This window comes from Schistosoma haematobium, chromosome 7, assembly GCF_000699445.3.
Source record: "Schistosoma haematobium chromosome 7, whole genome shotgun sequence".
In the NCBI taxonomy this organism is placed as follows: domain Eukaryota; kingdom Metazoa; phylum Platyhelminthes; class Trematoda; order Strigeidida; family Schistosomatidae; genus Schistosoma; species Schistosoma haematobium.
In genome coordinates, this window is record NC_067202.1 from 18,335,518 (window position 1) to 18,363,433 (window position 27,916).

Below are 27,916 nucleotides of genomic sequence, written 5' to 3' on the forward strand. Positions count from 1 at the left end.
ATAACTTACCCTTACATAAACTTAGTCAGTTAAGATATCTGACTTTCATTCAGTGAGCTCAAGGTTCGAACACCGTATCACATAGGTTTGGACAACCAGATAGTATCATTAGACCTCATACTTAGAGTATAGTTCATATATGAGTGTCTGGTGAATGAGTTAATTATTTACAATTACTTATAAATTACTAGACCCAAACCATTAGAAGGACCTCGCAGATGATATGGCCCTTCTATCTCAAACGCAACAACAAATGCAAGAGAAAACGACCAGTGTAGCAGCAGCCTCAGCAGCAGTAGGTCTCAACATACACAAAGGGAAAAGCAAAATTCTCCGATACAACACAACATGCACCAATCCAATCACAATTGACGGAGAAGATTTGGAAAATGTAAAAACCTTTACATATCTGGGCAGCATCATCGATGAACACGGTGGAACTGATGCAGATGTGAAAGCGCGGATCGGCAGAGCAAGAACAGCATATTTACAACTGAAGAACATCTGAAACTCAAAACAACTGTCTGTCAACCAACATCAAGGTCAGGATTTTCAATACAAATGTCAAGACAGTTCTACTGTATGCGGCGGAAACCTGGACAACTACGAAAGCCATCATCCAGAAGATACAGGTGTTTATTAACAATTGTCTACGCAAAATACTTCGGATCCGTTGGCCGGACACTATTAGCAACAACCTACTGTGGAAGAGAACAAACCAGATCTCAGCGGAGGAAGAAATCAGGAAGAAGCGCTGGAAGTGGATAGGACACACATTGAGGAAAGCACCCAACTGTATCACAAGACAAGCACTCACATGGATTCCTGAAGGCTAAAGGAGAAGAGGAAGACCAAAGAACACATTACGCCGAGAAATGGAAATCGGCATGAGAAGAATGATCAAGAATTGGATGGAATTAGAAAAGAAGGCCCAGGACAGAGTGGGTTGGAGAATGCTGGTCTGCGGCCTATGCTCCATTAGGAGTAACAGGCGTAAGTAAGTAAGTAAGTAATCATTAGAAGAGAAGCATATTTACAAGAATAACATACCTTATTCAACATTAATTTATCCAATAGTAAAAGAAGACAATCTCTTTCAGATGCAAATGTTGTACGATCTAATAAATAAGTAAGTAATGGAATATCTGTAATTGGACCAATCTCATGATGACATCGGTGATATACAACTGACATAGCATGTAAGCATAAACAACGCATTGTTAGACGACGTAATGTATTGGGTGTTATATTGTTACAATCAGTTGTACAACGTTTAATAGAATTATCATTAATGGAATAATATGGATCCGATGCAACATATTGAAGGTAACGTCGAAATAATTCATTGAAAAATGCAGTACTATAAGGCGAAAATAATGTACACGAACAAGGACATAGTAACAAATCATAAGCTTAAAATGGTAACGAATTAAACAAGACTAAATCAGATCGATCAGTTTTATTAAAAGATATATAGAATACACGTGCAAATCTACTATATTTCATTACATCACAGTGAAATAAACATAAAAACTGCAATAATCAACATATTTTTGTTAAATATTCAATGATTCCATTGGTTAATGTCATATCGTATTTTGATCATCTCTAGACGTGGTAGCATTATATTCGAATGTCCATCGTCTTGTCTCGATTGACCTAGCATTCATAAGATCACTCTGCCAGGGAAGCTTTACTCATTGCCTTCTCGTGGCGGGGGGTGTTGTTTACGAAATTGAGAGGACGAAAAGCGAATGTCCGGTAGGGGCTTTAACCGACTTAGGGGACACGGAGACTTTAACTAAGGGAGTCGGAAAACCCTCATTCCAAACCAATGATACACATGATCCCCAGTATCCTGAAGGAACAAATGGTGTATAAACTAATCGTAGATCACCGGCTACCATGGGACTGCATCTCCTGATGTTGCCCCACTGCCTTGTGGATCAGACTTTTAGGTCGAAGTTTCCGGGTGTGGCCCCCTAAGAAAACCGACTGTTACGGTTTGGGCAACAAGGCAGTATCACAGCCCTAACACAAATCAAATGAGATTTATGTGGCGCATATGCATCTGGTGCCCTCTTGTACCAGTACTTATGTGTTCAAATAAATAAGTGAGAATCAATGGGGTTAGGGTATTCGTCGAAAATGAAAAAAATTCATTAATCCCATTAAGAACGATCTAATAAATGTCACAATTACTGCATACACAAACGTTTAATGATAAGTTGGATAGAATTATTTGGAAGAACGTTAGATGTATGGTTATATCAAGATATGGAATTAATTTGATAAGTCATTGAGCGTTAGTGTGATTCATATCAAGACGTGTCGAGATATGAAAATCATCGGATTAAGTCTCATGATGTCGTATAGTAGCGTAGTTGGAACTTCTCAAGCTAAGGTGAAACTGATGTTGAATATTCCTTGTTTAATTTCAATTTTATGAATTATATTTATTTGAAAACAATTTATATCGAGAACTGACTTCGGTTCGACAATAACTGAAAACAAGGAGTAATTGAACAACTGTTTCGAAACTAATATCAGACTCTTTGGGAGGGATGCATACACATGTCGACTAGAGATCTAACCCCTTTAGGCTCCACGATTCCAAATTTCTGTGATTAAACCCTCAATGTTACAGAACGATCAGTTATTGCTATCGACGTCATCTGTGTCACTCCTGACACAGTTGTACTCCAATAGTGGTGGTTTTACATTAAAACCTTGATCGTTTTCCCTTAGGTTGATCTGTTGTGAGTACAAGACCATGATTGGGAAACTCACTAAACACGAAGTCTGAATCTTTTAGATCGAATGACTGACGGAATCGTGAATGGACACTGTTGAGGAGATCTGCAATAGGATGAAACTGCTATTCATTCATCCTAGGGTTTCACTAGTGTTTGAGTACAAGTTAGTTCATGATGTAACAAAAATGTCTCCACTAATCTCTATAAACGTAATCATAAACATTTATTTACTTACCTATCACGAATACGTGATAGACCCATAGATAACACATTAGTTGAATTTGCATTAGTCAATGTAGTTGCATCAATTACTTCATTCACATGTCGATCTTCTTCAAGTAATAAACGTAAAAAATAGTTGCCAACACGTGGTTCTTCGATTAAACTTGGATAATTCACTTTAAATTCTCTATAATTCCATGAAACAAGACTTGCCTATCATAAAATCATTGAAAGTAACCAAACAAATAGAGGAAATCAATTTACGTGAAACTATAGAATTAAAAAAAGAAATTACTTACTTACTTACGCCTGTTACTCCTAATGGAGCATAGGCCGCAGACCAGCATACTCCAACCCACTCTGTGTCTTCTTTTCTAATTCCATCCAATTTGTTATGACTTTAAGTTGGGTCGATTTTTACCCTGTGCTAATTGTTGTGTCCTTGACTGGAAAATTAGAGAGCAGCGTATTTATCGATCGATTACAGTGACACGTAAACACGTACGGACGGCCTAGAGTCTCTATTGGTCTCGCTTCCCTGTCTAGCCCAGTCAGTTGAGTCCAGAACACAAGTCCCAACCTCTGAGATATGAATCATTATATTTCAAACATACTTTGTTTATATACCAATCAAGCATACCACATCGTACCATAAAATAGAAAACAACATTTTGTACAATATTCAACAAGTGAACAGATACCGACCAATAGGAAATGTCCATTTAAAGTCCAAGGACACCATTGGACTTAACATGATAATTACTGGTCTATTCCTCCGCATCCACAACACAATTATTGTTCATTTTTCTCGTGTCCATCTCCATTTCTCGGCGTAATGTGTTCTTTGATCTCCCACTTTTCCTTTGACCTTGAGTACTCCATGTGAGTGCTTGTCTTGTGACGCAGTTGAGTGCTTTCCTCAATGTGTGTCCTATCCACTTCCAGCGCTTCTTCCTGATTTCTTCCTCCGCTGAGATCTGGTTTGTTCTCTTCCACAGTAGGTTGTTGCTAATAGTGTCCGGCCAACGGATCCGAAGTATTTTGCGTAGACAATTGTTAATAAACACCTGTATCTTCTGGATGATGGCTTTCGTAGTTGTCCAGGTTTCCGCCGCATACAGTAGAACTGTCTTGACATTTGTATTGAAAATCCTGACCTTGATGTTGGTTGACAGACAGTTGTTTTGAGTTTCAGATGTTCTTCAGTTGTAAATATGCTGTTCTTGCTCTGCCGATCCGCGCTTTCACATCTGCATCAGTTCCACCGTGTTCATCGATGATGCTGCCCAGATATGTAAAGGTTTTTACATTTTCCAAATCTTCTCCGTCAAGTGTGACTCGGTTGTTGCTAGTTGTGTTGTATCGGAGAATTTTGCTTTTCCCTTTGTGTATGTTGAGACCTATTTCTGCTGAGCCTGTTGCTACATTGGTCGTTTTCTCCTGCACTTGTTGTTGCGATTGCGATAGGAGGGCCAGAGCATCTGCGAAGTCTAGATCGTCTAACTGCATCCTAGATGTCTACTCTATCCCGTGTTGCCCTTCAGATGTTGACGTCTTCATGATCCAGTCGATCACCAGGAGAAAGAGAAAGGGTGAGAGTAAGCAACGTTGCCTGACACCGGTCTTTACTTCGAACGACTTTGTCAACTCTCCTTCATGCACGATTTTGCAGTTTAATCCATCATATGAGTTCTGTATGATATTGACTATCTTCTGAGGCACGCCGTAGTGTCGAAGAAGCTTGAAAGTACAACTATGTAAAATACTGTCAACCCATTTAATGAAGAGCATGGTAACAATTTATAGTTTCCCATTACAATATCGATAACTCCTATTAACAAGTCGGTAGAGACTATTGGGTTCCGGTAGCGTATATCAAATAAATATTATGTACGGTAAATCAGTTCAGTGAACTCGAAACACATAGTGAGCTAAGGTAATTTAAACGTGTATTGATAAAGTTGACACAATGATTATGAGCATTGATAGCGTATCATGTAAACGGTAAAGGCGATGAATAGCATTAGATACTGACGCAAAAAATCAATAAGTTGACAGGGGTTAAAAAGATATCAGTTAATGAAATAATAGTGGAAAAATGATGATACATAGTATAAAACAAAAATGAAATGGGCCTTTATTTATGAAAGTGATCTACATATCCATGCTTCACCACTGTGAGCTCCACAATTTACTATTCTGGTTATCATCGAGGTAAACTAAATCAAAACACAATGCCAATTTATAAAGTATTTAACTGTTAAACTGATCTATGATCAAGTCTAATGATATAGACTTCAAAATAGACGATGTTGATATAATCATAATCTGTATTAGAGCCTTGAATTTATGATAAAGATTACTAGACTCTAGTCCTCTGATGCTTGTCAATGTTATTTCTGTTATGTCCTGATAAGCATAATGAATGGCAACTTTCGGGATCCATTTATGGACCAATACTATGCGTACATTTTAATCATATAATTGTTGAATAACTAAACTATACATATTCATATCTCTCTTATTATGCGCCTTATTTTAACCTATGAACTGTTATTATACGATTTAGCATTCCTGAATTATGCTCTGTCTATTAACTACTACCTCCCACATTCACAGCCACATTTGGCTAATTCTTGTACAAATGTGTGTTTCCTATTTTATGGTACGATATGGTCTGTCTGGTTGGTATATAAAACCAGTATGTTTGAAATACATGATTGATATCTCGGAGGCTGAGATTGGTGCTCTGGACTTAACAGGCAGGGCTAGGCAGGGAGAATAACCTATAAATACTTTAAACTGCTCGTACGGGTTTTACGCGTTATTGGTTCGATCGATAATTGGCGGTATACGTATACATTAACAGAGCACAAAAGCCACAATTTATAAAAATTTCGTAATCACTGTGCCAATATTTCAGACTATATAAATTCTTTATATGATTATTACCATGAAGTAATTTAAAACAAATTTATATAAAATCTAAATCTACACATATATACCTGATTAATTAAATGATCCGCTTGTATTCTAGTTGGACTAACTGATGTTCGTGTTTTTCTATTAAGATTTGATGATCTTGATAAAGTTTGTGTATCATTATGATCATTAGAATTTTGTATTTTCGATGAATTCAATTTAATCTCTTTATCATCATGTTTATCAAATTGATTAGTTTCTATAGTAGATTGAGGATGATCCATTGTGGATAATTGTGAATGTTCATTCATTGTTCCATTATTATTATTATTATTATTATTATTATTATTATTATTATTATTATTATTATTATTATTATTACAAATATCTGGTGTACTTTGAGCTTTACTAGTTAAACCAATTGGAAATATACGTTCAGGTTGACCAGTACCAATTGGTTCTGATCGATCAAAATCTGGTAGATCTGATTCTTCTAACCGACTTTGTGCAAAATAATTACGTTCTTGTCGAAATTCTTGTAATTCTTTCTCCATTGATTCACGTAATTCATTTCTTGTCTATTTTTATTTATTTATTTATTATTATTTGTAAATTAAAAAAATAAATTATTTTATAGAAATCAAATTACAACTAGTATAATTACTATAAACGCATTCAATAAAATTGATGAATAAAAGAGTACAGATAGATGGAGTATACATTGTAATCTAAAACCATGTGAATAGACGTTAAACGGTTTATGTATTTAAACACAAACTTTGATATAAATAGACACCAAATATATATGTGCCACATTTCGTCAATCGATTTGTTTGAGGCCCAGAATATTGTCCACGTGGCCGAACCGAAGCAGGTGGTTTACTTAAGTGACATCCTGAGCTTTTGATCTGAAAGTCTAATGCACAATGTAGTGAAGCAACGTCTAGAGATTCAGTCCCATGGTAGCCGGTGACCAACAACAGTTTCATACCCCATTTGTTCCTTCAGGATTCTGGAATCAGGGTTTTCCAACTACCTTAGGTGGATCCTCTATATCCATTCATTGAAAGCGATACAATATGATAACTGTTTTTATTATTATCGATGGTGTGCAAGTAGATTGTTTATTGTTTGATTATGAAGAGATATTCATAGGAAGCTTAAAAACAATCTTCAGAAGATATTCGACTCAGAAACTTTAACTCCCACGGCAAGTATGGTAATTCTAATTCCTATCGACAGAAAATTTGCGATGATAATGTGAAGCACAACTAATGTTATCGTCGGGTGCTATAGTCCTACTTTGAAAGTGGCTATATTTAAAGGTAACATTTTCTCATTTGTTGTCTAAGAACTCAATCACTAAACAATTCATAACGGTCTTTTACAACACGTAAGGTAATTTACCACTTTTTTTAAAGAATTAAGGAAGGAAAAGTCCATACAATTGTTTGATATATGATACTTTGAATTAATTGATACATTGGTCAAGCTTAAAAAATAATAAATGTGTAATATATAACTGACGTTATAATTTATATACTTTTGACTGGATAACATATTCCATTAAGTATGAGAACGCTAAACTCTTATCAGACCAATGACTATGGCATAATCAATGACAAAACTTGACTGACAATAAATGATCGCGATTTTTAACGTGAAGTGTTGACTGGTTTAATCATGAAGCTTTTCATCGCCTTTCCCCGACAACAAACCAATCATCCTGATCTACGATTATTCTTCATCATCTCAAATGACTATGAGCAACGACTGAACAGAAATCCTATGTTAACAATAGCAGATTTTTTTTGCAAAACATCCAAGTCTGTTCTAGAACAGGTTAGGGTGTTGCATAATCGGATAAGTGAACCGGTGCTTCGTTCAAAACGTCATGTACCACTGTTTACACATCATTAATAAGACCAAATTCCTAAACCAGCCCCTCACAATTTTCAAAAAAATGGAATACCGATATAAGAAACCACAAAGCACATTGTCGAGAGAATTTAAAATGGGACAATCAGTCATGGTGATGGACTTCCAATGTCCGAAGCTGACATAGGTATCCGTAATCACTTCAAGCAGGATGTTATCTACGCAGTAAAATTCGAGAATATAAGATGAATACAGTATGCTTACTAACTATAACCTACTAGACGGGATAAGGTTACAAAAGGCGATAACAACCCTGTTATTATGCCCCTCAATAGATTAACCGATTCGAATATGGAAATTAAAATGAACCTGTGATTCTCGTCAAGATTATATCACAGATTTCGAAGTAGATCAAATCAAAACAAAATAGACTCTTGTGACTGATACTATAATTATTGCTCAAAAAAAGAAAGGTAATGAAACGGAGCAGATATTAAGTAATATGAAGCTTACAGAACTATTCTATGTTGAATTAACTGACCGACTTTTAACATGTAATTCATGTAGTTCACGACATTTTCATACTGGTTTATTATTTATAAGCTTTGATTTAATGTATAAATCGTTTATATACGTTTTACCGTCCCTGAATTATTATTGCTGAATTACGGATCTATTCAAGTAAGTGAAAATATCAATTCTAGTCTTTGAGCTTTTGGTAATTAAAAGTGATTAGCAAAAAACTCTGGAGCTCTTGGTTTTCTACTGCTTTGGATTAGTCAGAAAGGTATTATCTGTTTGCCATTAGATGTGGCTCCTGAAACGAATGGTGGGTCATTTCTCATATTATTTATTTATTTATTTTAACACATAGACATTGGTACAAGGAGGCACCAAATACATATGCGCCACACAAATCCCATTCGATATGTGTGAGGGATGTGATACGGCCTGGGTGCCCAAACCGAAGCAGGTGGTTTTCTTAGGGGGCCACTCCCCGAGCCTTCGACCTGAAGGTCTGATCCACAAGGCAGTGGAGCATCGTAAGGAGATGCAGTCCCATGGAAGCCGGTGACCAACAATTGGTTCATACGCCATTTGTTCCCGCAGGATACTGGAGCCCATGTGCACCATTGATTTGGAATCCGGTTAAAGCGCCGGACATTCGCTTTCCGTCCTCTCAATTTCGTAAACAACACCCGTGGTGCGAGAAGGCAGTGAGAAGGACTTCCCTGGCAGGGGCTATATACGCGTGGCCATGTGAGAGCATTTCGAGAGGGAGAGCGGACTCTCCCCACTCTCGGCCGTACCAGGGCATTTGGGGGCTTTCTCATATTACGTCACTGGTTGAAACTTGCTACAATTTACGCACAGTATCAGTTACCTAAAAAGTATTAATTAGCTCTGCTAATAACTGTCAGTCAGAGCAAAATTAACGACAATTGGTTCTTCACAAATGCCTCTGTCCGTCTGTCATCAAATAAGTAGCACTACTGAAATCAAGAAACCATATAACTTAGACAACGATTAAAAACCTCCAAGTAATGGGACGGCTGGTTCATATTAATATAGGATTCTTCAGCAATGCGTACCCACGATCCTACAACACAGAACTTTCAGTATAGTGCCGCTAAACTACTAAGACGGGATCCAGTGTTGTCCAAGTCTAACTTTAATCAATTCGCAATATTGCCCGTTAGACTTAAACACCATTGGATACTTAGATCAATGGTCTAAAGGTCAAGCGTTCAGGCACAAGACGGAATATCACGGATCCCATTTCCGGTTGCGGAATCATGGTTGTACAATACTGAGGAGTCCCATGCTAAGATAAAACAACTGTACAGAGATTTCAGGTTTTCAATGGTTGTTCAAGTTAGATCGGTCCATGATTTCAATAAAATTTGACAGTTTCCATAACCCCCTCCCTATTGACAAATCGTACTATGATGTCTTCCGGTAATATTGGCCAAAACACACCTTAGTTTATATAATTTAGCTCACTCAAACAAAATATGAACAGAATATAAGGATAGAAGGTATATTGGAAACTCGTTCTTCACCATAGTGATAAAAACTTACTCGTATAGTCCAAATCAAATCAGCTTTAGCATGATCCTGCTGAAATTGATAGAAAAATAAACGCCAATTAGTTGTCGGTTTACAATTAACCGAATCACCACGTAATGATTGAAGTAGATGACGAGGTCGACGAAGTACAACAGGACGTTCTTCAGCTTCTTTTATATGATTTTGTTTCCCAATCTATCAGAAAATAAATCGATCATGTTCAATTGAAGTAAATAAAACTAAATTAATTAAAACGACAAGTGTTTTTTAAAGTGTATTACAAGAAGTGAATTAACTTACAGCAAATTGTTGTTACGAATTAGTTAAATAATCAATAAATCTTCACAAAAACAAAATAATCAATATGACCAGGTATTGATGAAAATGGTAATGATCAACGGATAACATTGGATAAAGTACGTTGACAACAAATATCATTGTTAATCATCCATATTCATATTGACTTAATAAGGACCTGAGAGAAGTGATTGTTAATAATTAATTGGTTATCAAGAATGGAACTTGTGATACACATATTTTAAAATATTTAAGTAGTGGCTAACGGTAGAATCTCGGATGTATGTTTTGTCCAATGCGGAGATCATTAATTGTACGTGTCTTTTCCTTTTTTTGATGTCAATACTGAGACTCAAACTCAGTATTTACAGCTTAAAATGGTAACACAAAAGAAGAGAATAAACATCCAAGATGGAGAGACAATAATTTATGAAGGAACGAATCAGATTTAGGATATTGGCGCGAAATTCATCCACTTATTTGACTAAATAGCGTTTTGACATGTTAGCTGATGTCAGTTCGTGATGTTCACCCTAAATCTAATTCCTAATCCAAACCCCATCAACTGTAAACCATTGGTTTATAACCGTCATTTAGCCCCAGTAAGTAGGCGGGCATTTTCAAGGTCACTTTAGTGTCGTCCATAAATTATAGTCTCACCGTAACCATACATGGCGTGACTATAAACAATATCATCTAGCATTTAGACATCGCTGGAGACATAATTCATGTAAATTTAATAACTTACTACTTTGGGAATAGGAAGACCAACACGTAGACGCCAATGTGTTAACAAATCATCAATTTTTGATTCTAATTGATATGAAATAGTTTGTTTACGTTCTTCTATACGCATCATATGTTCCTGAATAATATGGAGAAATGGAAAGAAAGAGAAGAATGATCCATTCAAGTTTTCTAAGATAAAATGTCAAGTGCATGATACATTCTTATTTCAATAATCAAATATTAATTGTAAGAAAGATGGATAGTGGATAACGATGGAATACAAGACGTGCGTTTCATCCTATTTGGGACTCGTCAGCTGAATGTGCCTATCACGTGCCAGAGTTGATGTTAACTCAAGAACTCAAACCCAGTACCGTTCGCATTATGCACTTAGTGAACATCAACTCTTAGACGCAGGTAAATCCAGCCGATGAGTCCCAAATAGAATGACACGTGCGTCCTGGATTCCACTGCTAGCCACTATCCATATTTTCTTAGAACGCTTGTGAATTAAGGCAATATCGAGGCAATACGCACAGTATACACATATACCAATAAGAGACTGATCAACTGAAGTCCTAAATATCAATGAGAAGATTCAAGTGAATCAAATAGTAATTGGTTTTACATCATGAACTAATGATATCAACTGATATCATTATTAGAAATAAGGAAGAGTAATGAGCAGCATTAATTCTATTTGCAAAACCTAATGGAGAGTAACGATGGTCTTCCACATGAAATAAAACTCAAAACGTTAATGTATCGCAAAAATTCCATTCCCAGGTGTAGATATGTAATACTCAATAGTTTCAAAATAGGATGTAATCTCTGCTTGGCATTTTCTTATTTTCAATGTGCTTTTGCGGTTGAATGTCCGTATTGAAAACTTTTGTTACGTAGAACAAAGAAATCGGGGTTAGCAGTGGATTAAAAAATGAACACTTCGTCATATTCGGAACTCATGAGGTAGAAATACTTAGATCCTAGTGTTGACGTTCACACAGAGACTCAAACCCAACACCTTTCTTTTTAAACCTCCAACGTAGTAAGTCGGTATATAGTACATTCAGCGTTTGAGTGAAAAAAAATTACTGGGTTTGAGTCGCGTTGTGGACGTCGACACTGAGATGGAAGTATACCCAGTCGATCAGTTCGAAACTGTGCGCGTTATGGATTCTAGTCTTAGCCACAAATCCGTCTTTTGTATAACAAGTTGTCAAAGACGGTTATATCAAGACAATTTGCACAGGATGCACATATATCAATAAAGTTTGATTAAAATTCACTAAAGATTATCAGCAACGGGATGATTCACAACCCTTTCAGTAATAATACATAAACAGAATAGTTTCTAATGTCTTGTTAAATCCATCTGTATGGGGGTGTGCATTTAGTTACACTGTCAGCAAATTATTAACTTACATGTGGGTGAAAAAATGACGATAAACTTATCGATTTGACTTTTGTTTGTAATAAAGTGAACGAACAAACATAAAATGCATCTTAACTGGTTTATTGAAAACCAGTAATTCAAGTCTAACTAAATAATGAAAATTAAATATTGTGAAATCGATATTTTGTTGCCAGCTTAAGATTTCCCCCTCCATCAGTAAATAGATCTCTACTTTTTTTCGGGTTTGTAAATAAAGACATTTCCCTACCAAATGTCCTTACACTGTAGACAATAGGTAGAGTTCAGTTATTTTATGAAAATGTTCTCAAATGGATGCGTATTTATAGTCTTGTCCTGTTAGGTCCTACAGACTTTCTAAACATAATATAGGTGTATCTGTAAAAATGAGGAAGAGAAGAAGAAGAAGAAGAAAGCGGACCATCATGGCTGGAATGGGATTGAAAGAGTTAGACATTTAAACAATAGGAGTTATAAAATTTTGACGGGGTAGATATACCAATATATGTAACGACAGCCAATCATGACTTCGTCACAGAGTTATCGCATAATATCATCTCATTGGTAAAACTGTGAATTCGCTAATAATGATTTCGTAGGCGATGATAAATATCCTATAATGGTCAAGATTTGAAACTTAAATGGATGATTTGGGTGGAATTTCATACTCTCAGCTCAGTGGTTTACCCTTGAAGCTTTGATTATTCTCCATCGTAAGCACGAACATCATGCTGAAGTGGGTTATTCGCATTTCTACAAGTATGACTGACAGCTTGTCCTGTAGATCATGATGCTGATTGATTAATGATTACATGTTATCCAAAAGGACAATGAAGGACACACGATTAAATTATTCAGTTTGGATTACGAAACTTCATCAAAAGCAAGAAAGACGAAATAAACTTACATGAGCTAATTGTAAATTATCACGATCTGGTAACATATTGATAAGTTTTATAGGGGGTTCCTCGGTTGACTCTAGGAATGACAGTAAACCTAATGGCTGGAATTAAAAAGAAAGAAATTATATCAAACTACTTGAGAAGTGTACGTAAGTCGTTTGTAAACCAATAGACTAAGTGTAGTACTGTAGTTTGATCACACTTTGACGCTTAATACGACATTGGGTTACATATAGACTATCATTTTGATGAAAGTGATAAATAAAAGGAGAAAGAGCAATCAATTTATAAACTGGGTTCCATGCTAGTTGGGAGTAATCAGCGATCATAGGAAAGCTGATTCTCCTACGTGGATTCAAATTTGATTCACTTAGTCTCAATGATCAATAAGTGTGAATAATTATTCTATAGGAAGTCAGTCAACTGCAGATTGAGTGGCTCAGTGATAGCAACTCAGACTTTGCAGCTGGTTGATGCAGGTTTAAAACTATCAGAGAGCATTAGTATCCATAAGAATGTAGTTACTCTTTGCTGATGAGTGCGAAATGCCCCGAAACATGAGCCCAATGTTTCGTGTCAGTCATTTCCAACCGTATAAAAACAAGAAACTGTCCACTCAATGTGAATTCCCTAACATTGGTGACCACAATTTCAATCGACCAATCAACATTAAGATGCAGGAAAAAAGGGCATTGGTCACAACTCAGTGATTAATCCATGTAAACACATAAGGCAAAATGATTATCTCAAATTTGCTAACAACCTTTCAAAAATGCATTTGTTATTATAAAACGGAATGCATATTATGTCGATAGGATACTGATCTTAATAGATATTAAAATACAGTGATTGATGATCGTTAGTTGGGAAGTAACATGAGAATTCGCCCCCGAATTCCCTTGTACAGTCGAAGGTGGGGAGAGTCAACTCTCCTCCAAATGCTCTCACATGACCACGCAGATATAGTCATTTTCAGGGAAGTCCTACTCACTGCCTTCTCGTGGCGGAGGTAATTGTTTATAAAATTGAGAAAACGAAAAGCGAATATCCAGTGCATTACCCGGGTTGGTGGACACCAAGAGTCTACCTAGGGGAGTTAGAAAACCTTGATTTCAAATCTGTGGTGCACATGGCCTCCAGGATGCTGAAGGAAAATATTGCGTATGGACCTATTGTTGGCTACCGGTTACCATGGAACTGAATCTCCAAACGTTCCCTCACTGTCTTGTGGATTAGACCTCTAGGTCAAAGGCTCGGAAGATGATCCCCTAAGTAAACCACCTGTTTCGGTTCGAGCCTCACACAAATCGACTGACGAAATGTGGCACATATATATTTGGTGCTTCATTGTACTAAAGTTTATGTATTTAAAATAAAATAAATAGAATTCGCTCGCATACGCGATAGCATCAACAAATAGGTAACGTTGATAATGAGGTTTACAGATTGTTTTCTTTCAACAAAACAAAGATTAAAGCAATCTATGAAATGATGAGTTTGCATATGAATGATAACACATATTACATAATTCTAATATCAAATAAGTGTTGGGATGATCCAGAAAACTTCTCGCAAAAGACAAGAAAGGCTCAGGGAAGCACTAAGAAGCATTTTATCCAATCAGCGTTCACTTGTAGTTTAGCTAAAAACATCAAGAAAGTGAAAAGTCACATGTAGAGTTTCTGATTGACTGTTACTAGATTTAGTAGAGTTCCAAAATCTTCGGGAAACCCAAGGACATCTAAAATACTATAGAAACTCTATATTTTCTATACTAGAACGAACCTTTGGAATAAACTACTTCTCGCATATTTTGCGCCTTTTCTCTCGTGTTCAGTTCGCTGTGTAGTTCTAGCTTGGTAATTACGAGAATAGCTTAGGAACCGAATATAGCGTTCAATTAGTAAGACTTATCAATAAGTGATCTCGATTGATGTTAAATGAAATTAGACAAAACCAAAGTATGATTAAACAAAGTCATAATATTTAAGTCAAATTCAATATGAAGTAGGGGTAACATCTATTTTTGTCCCTAGTCTATTCAACAGACCATAAGCTTTCGTTTGATGTATGATTCACTGAAATAGCCTTTCCTTTTCCAAAGCTATTGTAATTTGAAAGTAATCTTTTGTATTCTATTTTCCTACCGCAATGTCCGGTTAAGACATAATTGTATTTTCCTTACTGTTTGTACATTATGGTCATGTTAGTCATCTATGTTATCCATGGATCTTTTTGCGCTAATCTGAATGGGAATTAGGAACCGAGAACAAATCGAGTAGTGTTTCAGTCGACTCGTCTTTTCTCTCTCTCTCTCGCTTTCACTTGTAAACCAATCAGGTGATATAATAGTTTTCGTCTTTCTACTCAAGGCAGTTAGTCTCCATTCGGAATCAGGCATTTCTAGTCTTAATGTGAAAACAGTTAGCCTATCGTATCAAGGCCTTAATCTAAACCGAGACAAATTCTCTCCTGTATATTATTGGGTAGACAGGTCAAAGACGTAACATTTTCTGTTTATGTATTGTTCTAATCACATATTGAGAATAAGAGATAATTATTAACAATAAAGTCAATTATGAATAGTTTACTGATAAGAACTAGCAATTGAACACAAAGACCCTATTCAATGTTGTCAGATTTTCTTCAAGTTAATCCTTCTCTAGACTTTTTCTTCAAACTGCATCACGAGGCAAGACCCAACTTCGAATCCTGAAGGGAAGTGGAAAAGAGGAAGGTCAAAGAACACATTACGTCGGGAAAAAGAAGCAGATATGAAAAGTATGAATAACAATTGGAAGGAGCTAGAAAGGATTTCCCAGGACAGGGTTGGATGGAGAATGCTGGTGGGCGGCCTATGCTCCCTCACGAGGAATAACAGGCGTAAGTAAGTAAGACTTTTTCTTCATAGTTAGCTTGAACATAATTTCAAACGAAATTACATAAATGCATGTAAATAATTATAATCACAACGTGTAATAAAACATAATCACTTACAAGCATTCTTTTAAATAAATCCCATGCATCTTGATTATTGTCAGACCATAATGCAACTAATTGACGACTAAGCTGTCTTGTTCACCACCCATCCAACCCAATCGAATACAATGAATTGACATATCAAGATAAAAAGAAAACCAAAACTTTTATCAGTAGTAATCAGTAATATCAGTCATGTTGATAAATTAAAGACATACAGTAAATGGTCAAATGTCAGAAAACGTTATATCAGGTATGATTGTTTAGTTAGTTAAGCCTCAAAATAGTAAATTGGAGTGGAAAGAAGTCTTTAAATTGTTTGTTGTTGAAATTTAAGACTGTAATTGATACATCTTTGTTATGATATGTTCTCCTACTTAGCAGATTACTTTGACATATGTTTTAATGTATTGTCATTGTGAATAGGAATGGAATCGAAAGATGAACATTTCGAACTGCTTGAAACTTATCACCTATTATTCATATATATTCAAGTGCTGATGTTTACACTGTAACTGTGCTTGTGATTTCGTATATTTCACTTAAACGTTAATACGTTTGGCTATCTGAACCCGGTAGCTCAGTGCATAATAAGTTGTTGTTTGAAATGGAAGATATCAGGTTCGAGTCCCGACGAGAAAATGCACATTAAGATCCGCACTTCTACTTATATTTAAGACTGTAATTGACCAAATTCTTCTGACATACATGCATCATGTGTGAATGACCTCAATATCGAATGGCATGATGCCCTCCTTGAAGCAAATTTAATCATGACTAGACGTTACATGCGAACACACATAACCGTCTTATTCAATTATGGGTTAACAACTATATGAGATAATTTTCTTTGTAATGGCGCAGGTGCATCCACTCTTTGTGTTCTCCCAAATTCTAATCTTCTAAGTTCTTCATGTCCCTTTCTTTTTTCTCTTTCCAAATCTATTTCAATGGATTATACTCCTTGAATAACATCTTAAAACCCTAATTTTTCTGATTACAGCTTATACTGGTTGGTTAAAACCAAGAAGTATCATGTTATTTATATAGTAAACTTTACGAAAAATCGTGTGATTAAAGGCTAAAATAACACAAATTTACTAAGTTGCATTACATATAATTTAAATATTGTCAGTAACATTCTCTACAGATTACGATCATAACCCAATGAGAATTGAAAAGCTGTTTCGTCCTAGCTAGGAACTCTTCAGTATAAAGCACTCACAATCTCACAATAAAAAAGAAACAGACTTAGAATGTTCAGGTCTTCAAAACCATACACTAATGAATACTAGTTGTTAAACAAATTATTGAACTTATTAGACAAGTAAGTTATAATTTAGTAAATTCTGTATAATTCAATGATAATGCCAATAATCATGTGGAAGAAAAAAATATAATGACCAATATATTCTTAACAAATTTAGAATAATCGATAAATTATGTGATATGTTATCAGTTTAGGGGTTATGGAGATTGTTAAGTTTTTGATTGAAATCATGAGTCAATTGAAGCTAGACCACTATGGAAGGCCTGAAAGCACTGGACGGTCGTTTCGTCCTAGTATGGGACTCCTCAGCGGTGCGCATCCACGATCCCGCACCCTGCGAGATTCGAACCCAGAATCTATCAGTCTCGCGACAGGCGCTTAACCAACTAGACCACTGAGCCGGCTCAGTGGTCTAACTTCAATTGACTTATGTAATATGTGTTGACAATTTGATATTGGCATTCGAAAACATACACATTCATAGTATATATTTAATGAGAACATATTTATGTATGATTGTTATCATTACAGTGATGATAGGTAATCTAATACTCTAATCTAATCTCTATCACGTTTAATAAATCATTACATTATTATGTAAGGAGAGTTGTAAAAAATTAATGAGCTAATCTATTGACAAATTGTTAATTATAGTTACAAAGATTAGTGACAATTACCAAAATTTATCAGTGAATAAATGAAAAACACAGGCTAATTAGTAGTCAGTCTGTCAGTCAATCAATCAGTAATCAGTCGCAACGTATAACCTGGAGCGTGTATACATCATTTCAAGTTGAAATACACCATTAACACAGCGAGATAAAAATGTCAGACAAAACAACACAATATTTTAGATAGTAACAACATGAGTGGTAATACTAACATACGATTCACGAAAATATTAATTAGTCAAATGAAAGGAATGATGAGGAATTCAGTGTTTCAAAAATTGGGGACGACAGAGAACTGATACACTCACACCATTACAAACGATTTCAACGCACACCATTCAACCTCTCTAAACATTGGTTACGATAATCATGTGAACTACAACAAGATAGTTTATATTTGATAACATGACTCAGTTCGTTTGTCAGGGACTTTATGGACTGGTGTCGTATTTTGTTTTGACCTCCTCCTCCAGTTTTCTTCCACCATACTCTTACCACTAGACAAAATCGAACGTCGAAGTAGGTGGTGGTTTGCCATCCTTTTGAATCTGGGTTGATATTTCATCAGACACTAGACCGTCAGGATTGATGAGACTCACAAGATCAGTGAACAGATCGACACACTCAACTACTTCATTCCCTATCATTAATCCAAACACTGACGCAAACCAATTAATACTGTAGCTAGATTTTACATTTGGAGGGAGAGAATCACATCCCAAACATGCTCGCATTGTTGCTTAAGGTGGACAGAATGCTCTACATTTTGTCAGCGACTTCACTAACCACAACTACATTATCTGCGTATTCCAAGTCAACAAGTGGATCTTGTGTTGGGAGAACAACCTCTCAAATGTCAGATCATAGTAGTGTTAACTCTAGAGATATATTTTATGTCAATGTTAAATAATAATGTGTAAAGTGGACAGTTCTGACGAACACCACTTGAAGAGATGAACTCGGATGAGTTTTGACTTGACCAGTAGTGTTGAAGTAGAGAACCGGAACAAGTTTAATATAATTTTTGGTAGACCTTTCAATAAAAGACATTAACACAGAACTTTAGGACCAACGAAGTTCAGTGCTATCAAGGAATACAACTAATGTCGAACGTTGAAAAGTAATTTGTATTTTTCATAACATGACGAAAAGTGAATATTTGTTCTGTACATTCATTTCTACGTCTAAAACCAGCCTGGACTTCTCGAAGATCGCTTTTCACGAGCTTTAGTTAGACGTCGAAGTATTATTCAAGCTAAGTATAATTTTATGGTACTTGGGTTTAAGGGTGACATCGTTTTATGAAAGTTGCTGATATTAGCAAGCTTTCTATTATCAAATGGAGTGGCATTCGAAAAGTGAAACCTAAGTTTTATAAAAACTATTAAGTCAATCTTCAAATATGCGCAAATTGATACTCTCCGTTAGATGTAAACCAGTTCAACACGATGATCTGATTGTTGAAGAAGTTACCACTCAGCTATTGACCTTTTTGAACGACCGAAGTTATTTACATTGATTGATCGCTATGTATTAGACAATGACACCGGTTACGTTGAAAGATGGATGGCTACTGAGTCTAAGTGACTCAACGTTTCGTAAACTATAATTTGATGTTAAATGCCTTGAATTATTCATTAGGGAGATTTAGATAGAGGTTTTATGCGAATTATCACACAATGTTAACAAATCGTGACATTAAAAGTAAAGGATAAGTTATATGGAATCAGAAAAGAATATGTGTGAGTGAATGGTAACAGATGACATAGGTTATTGGAAACACTGGCAATAGACATTTTTCCTCAGGTATTCAACACTTAGAAATTTAGAAACAGGGATAGAGATTATACTGATTGGTTCGATGTAAGATTACGACTATACTAATATTGTAGTATTATGATTTCAAACAGTTATCAGTCACGAATTAATATGTTCTTACTGACTATCATTCGTAAGCGTAAAACAAATGTGACGAAAATGCATTAGGCGGCTAAGAAGTCAGGAGCAAATGCTGGATCTAGGTTTCGTATTAGTAAGGCCTATCTGTAATTAATATTAACATCTTACTCGTATCATAGATTAATTACGATCAAAATGAATCAATAGTAATATCTGATTGAGGTGTTCCAATCTCAAAAAGAGTATATATTCCCTCAACGTTATAGGTGCGTCTTGATGACGAGTGCCAACTACAGTTTGCTGACGAACACCTTCAACCAACTAACATTAAAATAAAGTGTATATGATGTTTAGTCACTGAAACTAGTAGCTAGAAAGTACATTAATCGATCAGAACCAAGAATCAGACACACATGAACATTAGTTACTCATCAGTGATAAGTTAAGATTAATTGAATGTTAATATGTTCTTATTATCTTATCTACTTGATAAGGAGTGTAATTATTCAATAGAAAGATTGGAAATCTAATTAAAAAGCATAGATCAAATAAAAACTTACTGCACAGCTAAACTTCGTGGATCATTTCCTTGAGTAAAACAAGCAGTCCAAAAATGATGTAACAGTGCACCTTCAGTTAAAGCTAAACTACGTAATTCTTTAGCAACATCTGTTCCACCTTCTTCAATCAATGCACGCATTATCATACCTCCACCACGAACAATAGCTAAGCTTGGATGCTACAATAAAGATTAAATATTGCACGAAACATACATATACAGGGAAATATGGGTTAGTAACTATGATGATAAATTGTATGTTATTTTAAGAATGCACAGTAAGTGAGAGCTGTTGACGTACACTGCCAGCCAACATCAAAGTCAGAATCCTCAATACGAAAGTCAACAAAATACGTTCTACTGTACGGGGCTGAAACTTGGAGACCTACCACAACCATCACCAAAAACTACGAGTATTTATAAACAATTGTCTACCATCAGCAACAGCCTACTATGAGAAAGAACAAACCAGGTTTCAGCTGAGGAGGAAATTAGGAAAAGACGCTAGAGGTGGGTAGGACATAAATTATCGAAATCATCAGTATAAAGTTGTGAAGATTGTTGAGTTTAGATTGATATCATGAATGGATCAATGTTTGACCACCATTGAAAACATAGAAGCATTGGAAGGTCGTTTCTTTGAAGTATGGGACTCCTCAGTAGTGCACATCCACCATCCCGCACGTGGGCAATCGAACCGAGGAAATTCGGTTTCGCGCGCAAACGCTTAACCTCCAAATCACTGAACCAACCATGATATTGCGCGACTGTCCACCACTGTCTTAAGTAATTGCTTCACAATAGACCCGGTTGAACTCCACTGGCCACGGTTTCTCACTAGAACTCCAAGAAATCCATCTTGAAGCTAGTCACTAGTGAGCACATGATGGATGCCGGTTAGGCGTTCGCGCGCAAGACTGAAGGTCCTGAGTCCTGGTCTCGCGTGCGGAGTCGTGGATGCGCACTGTTAAGGAGTCCCATATTACGGAGACAATCAAAATATGTCACGATGTAAGCCCTAACTTGGAAACGTGAAGGTGAAAGGAAAAGAGGCAAAAAAAGAACATATTGTACCGAGAATCGGAAGCAGATACCAAATGAATGAATGGTAACTGGAAAGAAGAGCCGAGAAGAAAGTTGGTTGGAGAATCCAGATCAACGACCTATGCTCCTCCACGAGGAGTAAAAGGTATAAGATATTATTATTATTATCAATATTATGATACCATTCCGATTAAAAAAAACTTACAAGATATAATCGAAACAATGCACGACCACGATTAGCTAATAAACGTAGTAAATTATCGAATAATCCACCTTCAGATGTTTCAGAATATGGTAAACAAACACCATAAGTAAAGAAGTCTAATAAAGCACAAAGAACTAGTGAACCACTTCCACGTAACTAAAAAATTCAAAGTAAAATTAAACAAAGTAAAAATCATCCAATTTATCGATGTATATGTATTGAAATGAATAGAATAAATCATAAAATCATTCAACAATTGAAATAGTTATATTTAATACCCACGAAGTAAAGGAAAAGCTTTATCCCCGAGCTGTATTATATATGACCTTGGGGCCCTAGAAACTTCTAGAAAACACACTAGATTTCGTAACCAAATCGGTAGTTGTCTGATCGAGATAATGAAAACGTAGTACATAGTTTTCTAAGGTTATCATGGAGAGTTTTAAATAATGCTGATTGGCTGAAGTATTTTTAGAAATTTTTTTGCGTCTTCTCATGAAGACATTTTCGAGGAATTACAAAGCGTTTTCAACAGTTTCATATCACAATGATGTTTTAGATAGTGAATGTAGTAATTTAAAATAACATTAACTAAATTATGGTCTAGATGGAATAATCATCACAATTGTACAAATACTACGCTGTCAAGACCGAATACAGAAAAGACCAAATAAAAACTGGTCTTTCTACATGAAAACATGTAACGTTTAGACTATGTGTACGATAAGTCAGTGAACTAGTGATGAACTTTGATTGGTTAAACTCAACTAATATTGAAATTGAAAGATCTATCTTCAATCTCTAACGGATGATGATAGTGATCAGAAGTTTTTTAATACGAACAAAAAGCAGTCATTCACATTAAACCATGGTCAGTAATGGTTGTCTAACTAAAGCCATTCCATGATATCAACTATCTTATAAAACAAACGATCACTGCAAATACTTCAGATTCTAATGAGTGAAACTGGTTATTCAGACTATTGATCTGTAAATCAATGAAACATTAAAACAACTGTTTGTTTTAAAGTTAACAAAATGATAGGGTATTCTGTCTTTTATTAGAGGTAACAGACATTACGATGTATCTAATAATCTTTCGTCTTTTTAGATTATCTCAAAGAAAAAACATCATCATCTTGTATCAAAATGAGACTCAAGAACTAGAAGATCAAGGAAATGCATACGAGTCAAATCGTCTAACATCTTCAACAGTTAGTCACAATGATCCTGCGGATCCTAAATGGATGATTTGCATCTACAAACATGGTTCAAACTAACAATCAATGACTTCATGAAATGATTTCATTATCGCTAACATCGAGCATCGATGTAGGCGATGGTTAAGCATATGTAATACATGTTTCGACAGCTAAAGTTGATAAAGATTCACTACTACATCAACCATTTTGTCATTTTTGTCAAGTACCCTATACCTACGTTTAACATTGCCCACTTGATCATAGTATGACATATGAGCAATGTTCCGAAGACATTTATGATTAGCAACGTTGAGGATCGTCTGAAATGACGTTACACTTTTTAAACTATACCTACTAGTGAAAAAACTATGATTATAACAATATTATTTCACTGTGTTGAATAAAATAAACTGTAAAGTCTTGATCGGTTGGCGTATTTTACAATCCAACAACATTAATCTCGATTCACTTTCAGATACCAAAATATTCTAAACGGAGAAAAATAAGAACAACTTTGAAGAGACTGTAATATCATTCCAAGTAGAGCAGCTACGTAAGTCATAAGAACATTTTTCAACATACAAAGGACAAGGTTGCTTGTCAATCCTAGACAAATGACAATGATCTTGAGATAACATAGTCAATAGAATGGCACATGTAAAATGATTCCACTACACCGACAATTAAGTCCAAGTATAGATATTGCATGATAATCTTTTAAATATATACGAACATCAAAATAACTGATCCCGAATTGTTTACGAGTTTCTACAATTCCCCAACTTAGTAATAATTGATAAGCTACTAGTGAGTATAGTTTCGAGATTAATATATGAGTGCCCACTGAGATTACGTGGCCAGATGACATTAAAAATATTACACATGATAGGCTGCATGAGTATAGATAAATTACTGGTTTAAATTTACGCAAGGTTTCAAGGTACCGTATGTATAGAGTAGTATAAACAATTCCTCAGGCACACGCAATGTCGTGCCGTATACAAGATCAGCGGCGGAACATTGGATATCGGCCTTCAAGCTCGTTCTGATGCCTAAGAGGACGAGCGGTAAGGTTTCGTACCAATTGTCGTTTTCGTGTGCTCGAAGAGCACTTTTACGTTGGCGGTGAAACCTTTCAACTAAACCATTTGAAGCTGGGTGGTAGGCGGTAGTGCGTATGCGTTCCGTACCAAGCAGCCGGGTAAGTGAGGAGAATAGTGCGAACTCGAATTGTTGTCCTCGGTCAGTCGTGACAGTTGAGGGACAACCATACAGAGCTATCCATCGTGCTACGAAGCAGTGAGCAACTGTCTCCGCCGTAATATACGTGATGGGAATAGCTTCGGACCATCTTGTAAAACGGTCGATGCACGTGAGTATGTGATCATACCCATGCGATGGTGGCAGTGGTCCTACAATGTCTAAGTGAACGTGATCGAAGCGAGCATCAGGCGTAGCGAAAGTGTCAAAGGGGGCGGCTACGTGCCTGTGCACTTTTGATCGTTGACATTGTAAGCATTGCTTCGCCCACATACGAACATCTTTATTCATGGACGGCCAGACGTATCGTGCAGAGATGAAGCGTAATGTAGCTGCGATACCTGGATGAGACAATATATGTAGGGCATCGAATACGAGACGGCGGTAAGCAGAGGGTACGATGGGTCGAGGAAGACCGGTAGAAGTATCGCATAAGATGGTGCCTGAAGTCGCGGCTAGTGGTACTTCGTGATATTGAAGCGACGTAGATTGTGGTGCTTTTGTACAACAGGGATCGTTTGCTTGGGTGGCGGCCTTAGCAAGAAGATCGAGCACCGGCAAGGTAACTGCATTCGCTTGGATACGTGACAGAGCATCGGCAACACAGTTCGACTCGCCTTTGATGTGACGAAGGTCTGTCGTGAACTGGAAGATATAGTCCAAATGTCTGCACTCTCGTGGTGAGTAGCGGTCAGACTTGCTATGCAAAGCATACGTTAAGGGCTTACAGTCGGTGAATAAGATAAATTGACGTCCTTCTACTGCGTGCCGAAAATGTTTGGTGGAGCAGTAAGCTGCTAGCAGTTCGCGACCAAAAGCTCTATATCTCGTCTCAGTGGGAGTAAGGCGTCGTGAGAAAAACTCGAGGGGTTGCCAACTACCGGAGATGTTCTGTTGCATAACGGCTCCTATAGTAAAATCAGATGCATCAACCGCTATACTAAGCGTGGCTGATGGGTCGGGATGAGCAAGAAGTGTAACTTGCACCAGAGCTGTTTTGATCTCTGTAAATGCAGTAGGCGTAGTATCGTTCATTTCTAATTTGCGTGGGTTGCCGCGAAGTAAGTCGGTTAGTGGTCGTAACCATTCTGCTGCGTGTGGGATGAAACGACGGTAGAAGTTAACCAAACCGAGAAATGCCTTCAGTTCCTTGAGTGAGGACGGCACGTTGTACTCCATTATTGCACGTACTTTATCCTCACAAGGTAAAATACCTTCTTGTTTAATGATGTGACCCAGAAAAATTATCTCCGACTTGCCTAATTCGCACTTGTCTGGGTTGACTACTATTCCATTATCTGAGAAACGTTGGAATAATAGTGTGAGATGTTGATAATGCTCATCTACGTTTGATGATGTGATTAGCAGGTGAACAAAAACTAGGTCTCGTACAATGCCATAGATAAACCTTTGAAAAGTTTGAGCAGCATTCCGTAATCCAAAAGGCATACGTAAGAACTCAAACAAACCGAAAGGAGTCGTGATAGCAGTTTTTCGATATCTTCATGAGCTACTGGGATCTGATGATATGCTCGTACCAGATCGATCTTAGAAAAGATAGTCGTGCCCTTGAGCGATGCCGTGATGTCGTGTATGTGGGGGATGGGGTAGCTATCAAAGCGCGTAACTACGTTTAAAGCTCGGTGGTAGTCGCTGCATGGCCTCCAACTAACCCCATCTTTTTGCGCACCATATGAAGAGAAGAGGTCCATGGAATGTGAGAAGAACGAATAATACCAGTAGCTAGTAAATTGTCAAACTCACGTTTAGCGAAAGCTAATTTGTCCGGTGCCAGTCGACGAAGTCGTGCCGTGACTGGAAGTCCGCAGGTGACTATGTGGTGTACCACACGATTGGTCACCGATGGCAACTCCTCGAGTGGTTTAGTTAGTGTGGGGAATTTCTCGAATAGAGCGTGGAATTTATCGTCACGCGAGTAAAAAGTGCCGAGGATTCGGTACGCGTTCATGTGGGCTTTGCAGCCCATGAATTTACTGTTCGACGAAGTATCGATTAGCTGCAGCCTACGTGAATCGACAAGCAATTCATAGTGCTGCAGGAAATCGATACCTAGTATGGCTGTGGGGACATCAGCAATGATGAATGTCCACAGATACCGTCGTCGATTGCCCAGGTAGACCGCGAGTTGTCGTGTACCGTACGTAGGAATGACTGAGCCATCCGCAGCGCGTAGTCGAAGCATTGTAGCTTGTGACTTGTAGCGTGGTGTCGAGTCCCAGTCGACTACGAAAACCACTACAGAGAAACACGTGGCCGTTTATTTTATGTGCACGATTATCGCACAAACACTAGGTTCCTAGTAGACACTGCAGCCCAAGTCTCTGTCGTACCACGAGGTAGCAGCAAGTCACAAGCTACAATGCTTCGACTACGCGCTGCGGATGGCTCAGTCATTCCTACGTACGGTACACGACAACTCGCGGTCTACCTGGGCAATCGACGACGGTATCTGTGGACATTCATCATTGCTGATGTCCCCACAGCCATACTAGGTATCGATTTCCTGCAGCACTATGAATTGCTTGTCGATTCACGTAGGCTGCAGCTAATCGATACTTCGTCGAACAGTAAATTCATGGGCTGCAAAGCCCACATGAACGCGTACCGAATCCTCGGCACTTTTACTCGCGTGACGATAAATTCCACGCTCTATTCGAGAAATTCCCCACACTAACTAAACCACTCGAGGAGTTGCCATCGGTGACCAATCGTGTGGTACACCACATAGTCACCTGCGGACTTCCAGTCATGGCACGACTTCGTCGACTGGCACCGGACAAATTAGCTTTCGCTAAACGTGAGTTTGACAATTTACTAGCTACTGGTATTATTCGTTCTTCTCACATTCCATGGACCTCTTCTCTTCATATGGTGCGCAAAAAGATGGGGTTAGTTGGAGGCCATGCAGCGACTACCACCGAGCTTTAAACGTAGTTACGCGCTTTGATAGCTACCCCATCCCCCACATACACGACATCACGGCATCGCTCAAGGGCACGACTATCTTTTCTAAGATCGATCTGGTACGAGCATATCATCAGATCCCAGTAGCTCATGAAGATATCGAAAAACTGCTATCACGACTCCTTTCGGTTTGTTTGAGTTCTTACGTATGCCTTTTGGATTACGGAATGCTGCTCAAACTTTTCAAAGGTTTATCTATGGCATTGTACGAGACCTAGTTTTTGTTCACCTGCTAATCACATCATCAAACGTAGATGAGCATTATCAACATCTCACACTATTATTCCAACGTTTCTCAGATAATGGAATAGTAGTCAACCCAGACAAGTGCGAATTAGGCAAGTCGGAGATAATTTTTCTGGGTCACATCATTAAACAAGAAGGTATTTTACCTTGTGAGGATAAAGTACGTGCAATAATGGAGTACAACGTGCCGTCCTCACTCAAGGAACTGAAGGCATTTCTCGGTTTGGTTAACTTCTACCGTCGTTTCATCCCACACGCAGCAGAATGGTTACGACCACTAACCGACTTACTTCGCGGCAACCCACGCAAATTAGAAATGAACGATACTACGCCTACTGCATTTACAGAGATCAAAACAGCTCTGGTGCAAGTTACACTTCTTGCTCATCCCGACCCATCAGCCACG

General features: G+C 37.2%; 1 protein-coding gene across 1 annotated transcript in view; it reads right to left on the minus strand.

Annotated features, from left to right (window-relative positions):
* DNAJC13 (DnaJ sub C member 13) overlaps positions 1-27,916 on the minus strand; it is a 115,436-nt gene that overhangs the window by 56,861 nt on the left and 30,659 nt on the right. Inside the window, exons 15-23 of the mRNA XM_051208428.1 lie at positions 21,818-21,973; positions 20,570-20,748; positions 16,188-16,263; positions 13,196-13,291; positions 10,894-11,010; positions 9,861-10,043; positions 5,984-6,478; positions 2,992-3,191; positions 1,051-1,360 (exon numbers count right to left, since the gene is read on the minus strand). Of these exons, the coding sequence (XP_051064596.1) occupies positions 1,051-1,360; positions 2,992-3,191; positions 5,984-6,478; positions 9,861-10,043; positions 10,894-11,010; positions 13,196-13,291; positions 16,188-16,263; positions 20,570-20,748; positions 21,818-21,973 (1,812 nt within the window). The remainder of the gene's footprint in view (positions 1-1,050; positions 1,361-2,991; positions 3,192-5,983; positions 6,479-9,860; positions 10,044-10,893; positions 11,011-13,195; positions 13,292-16,187; positions 16,264-20,569; positions 20,749-21,817; positions 21,974-27,916) is intronic.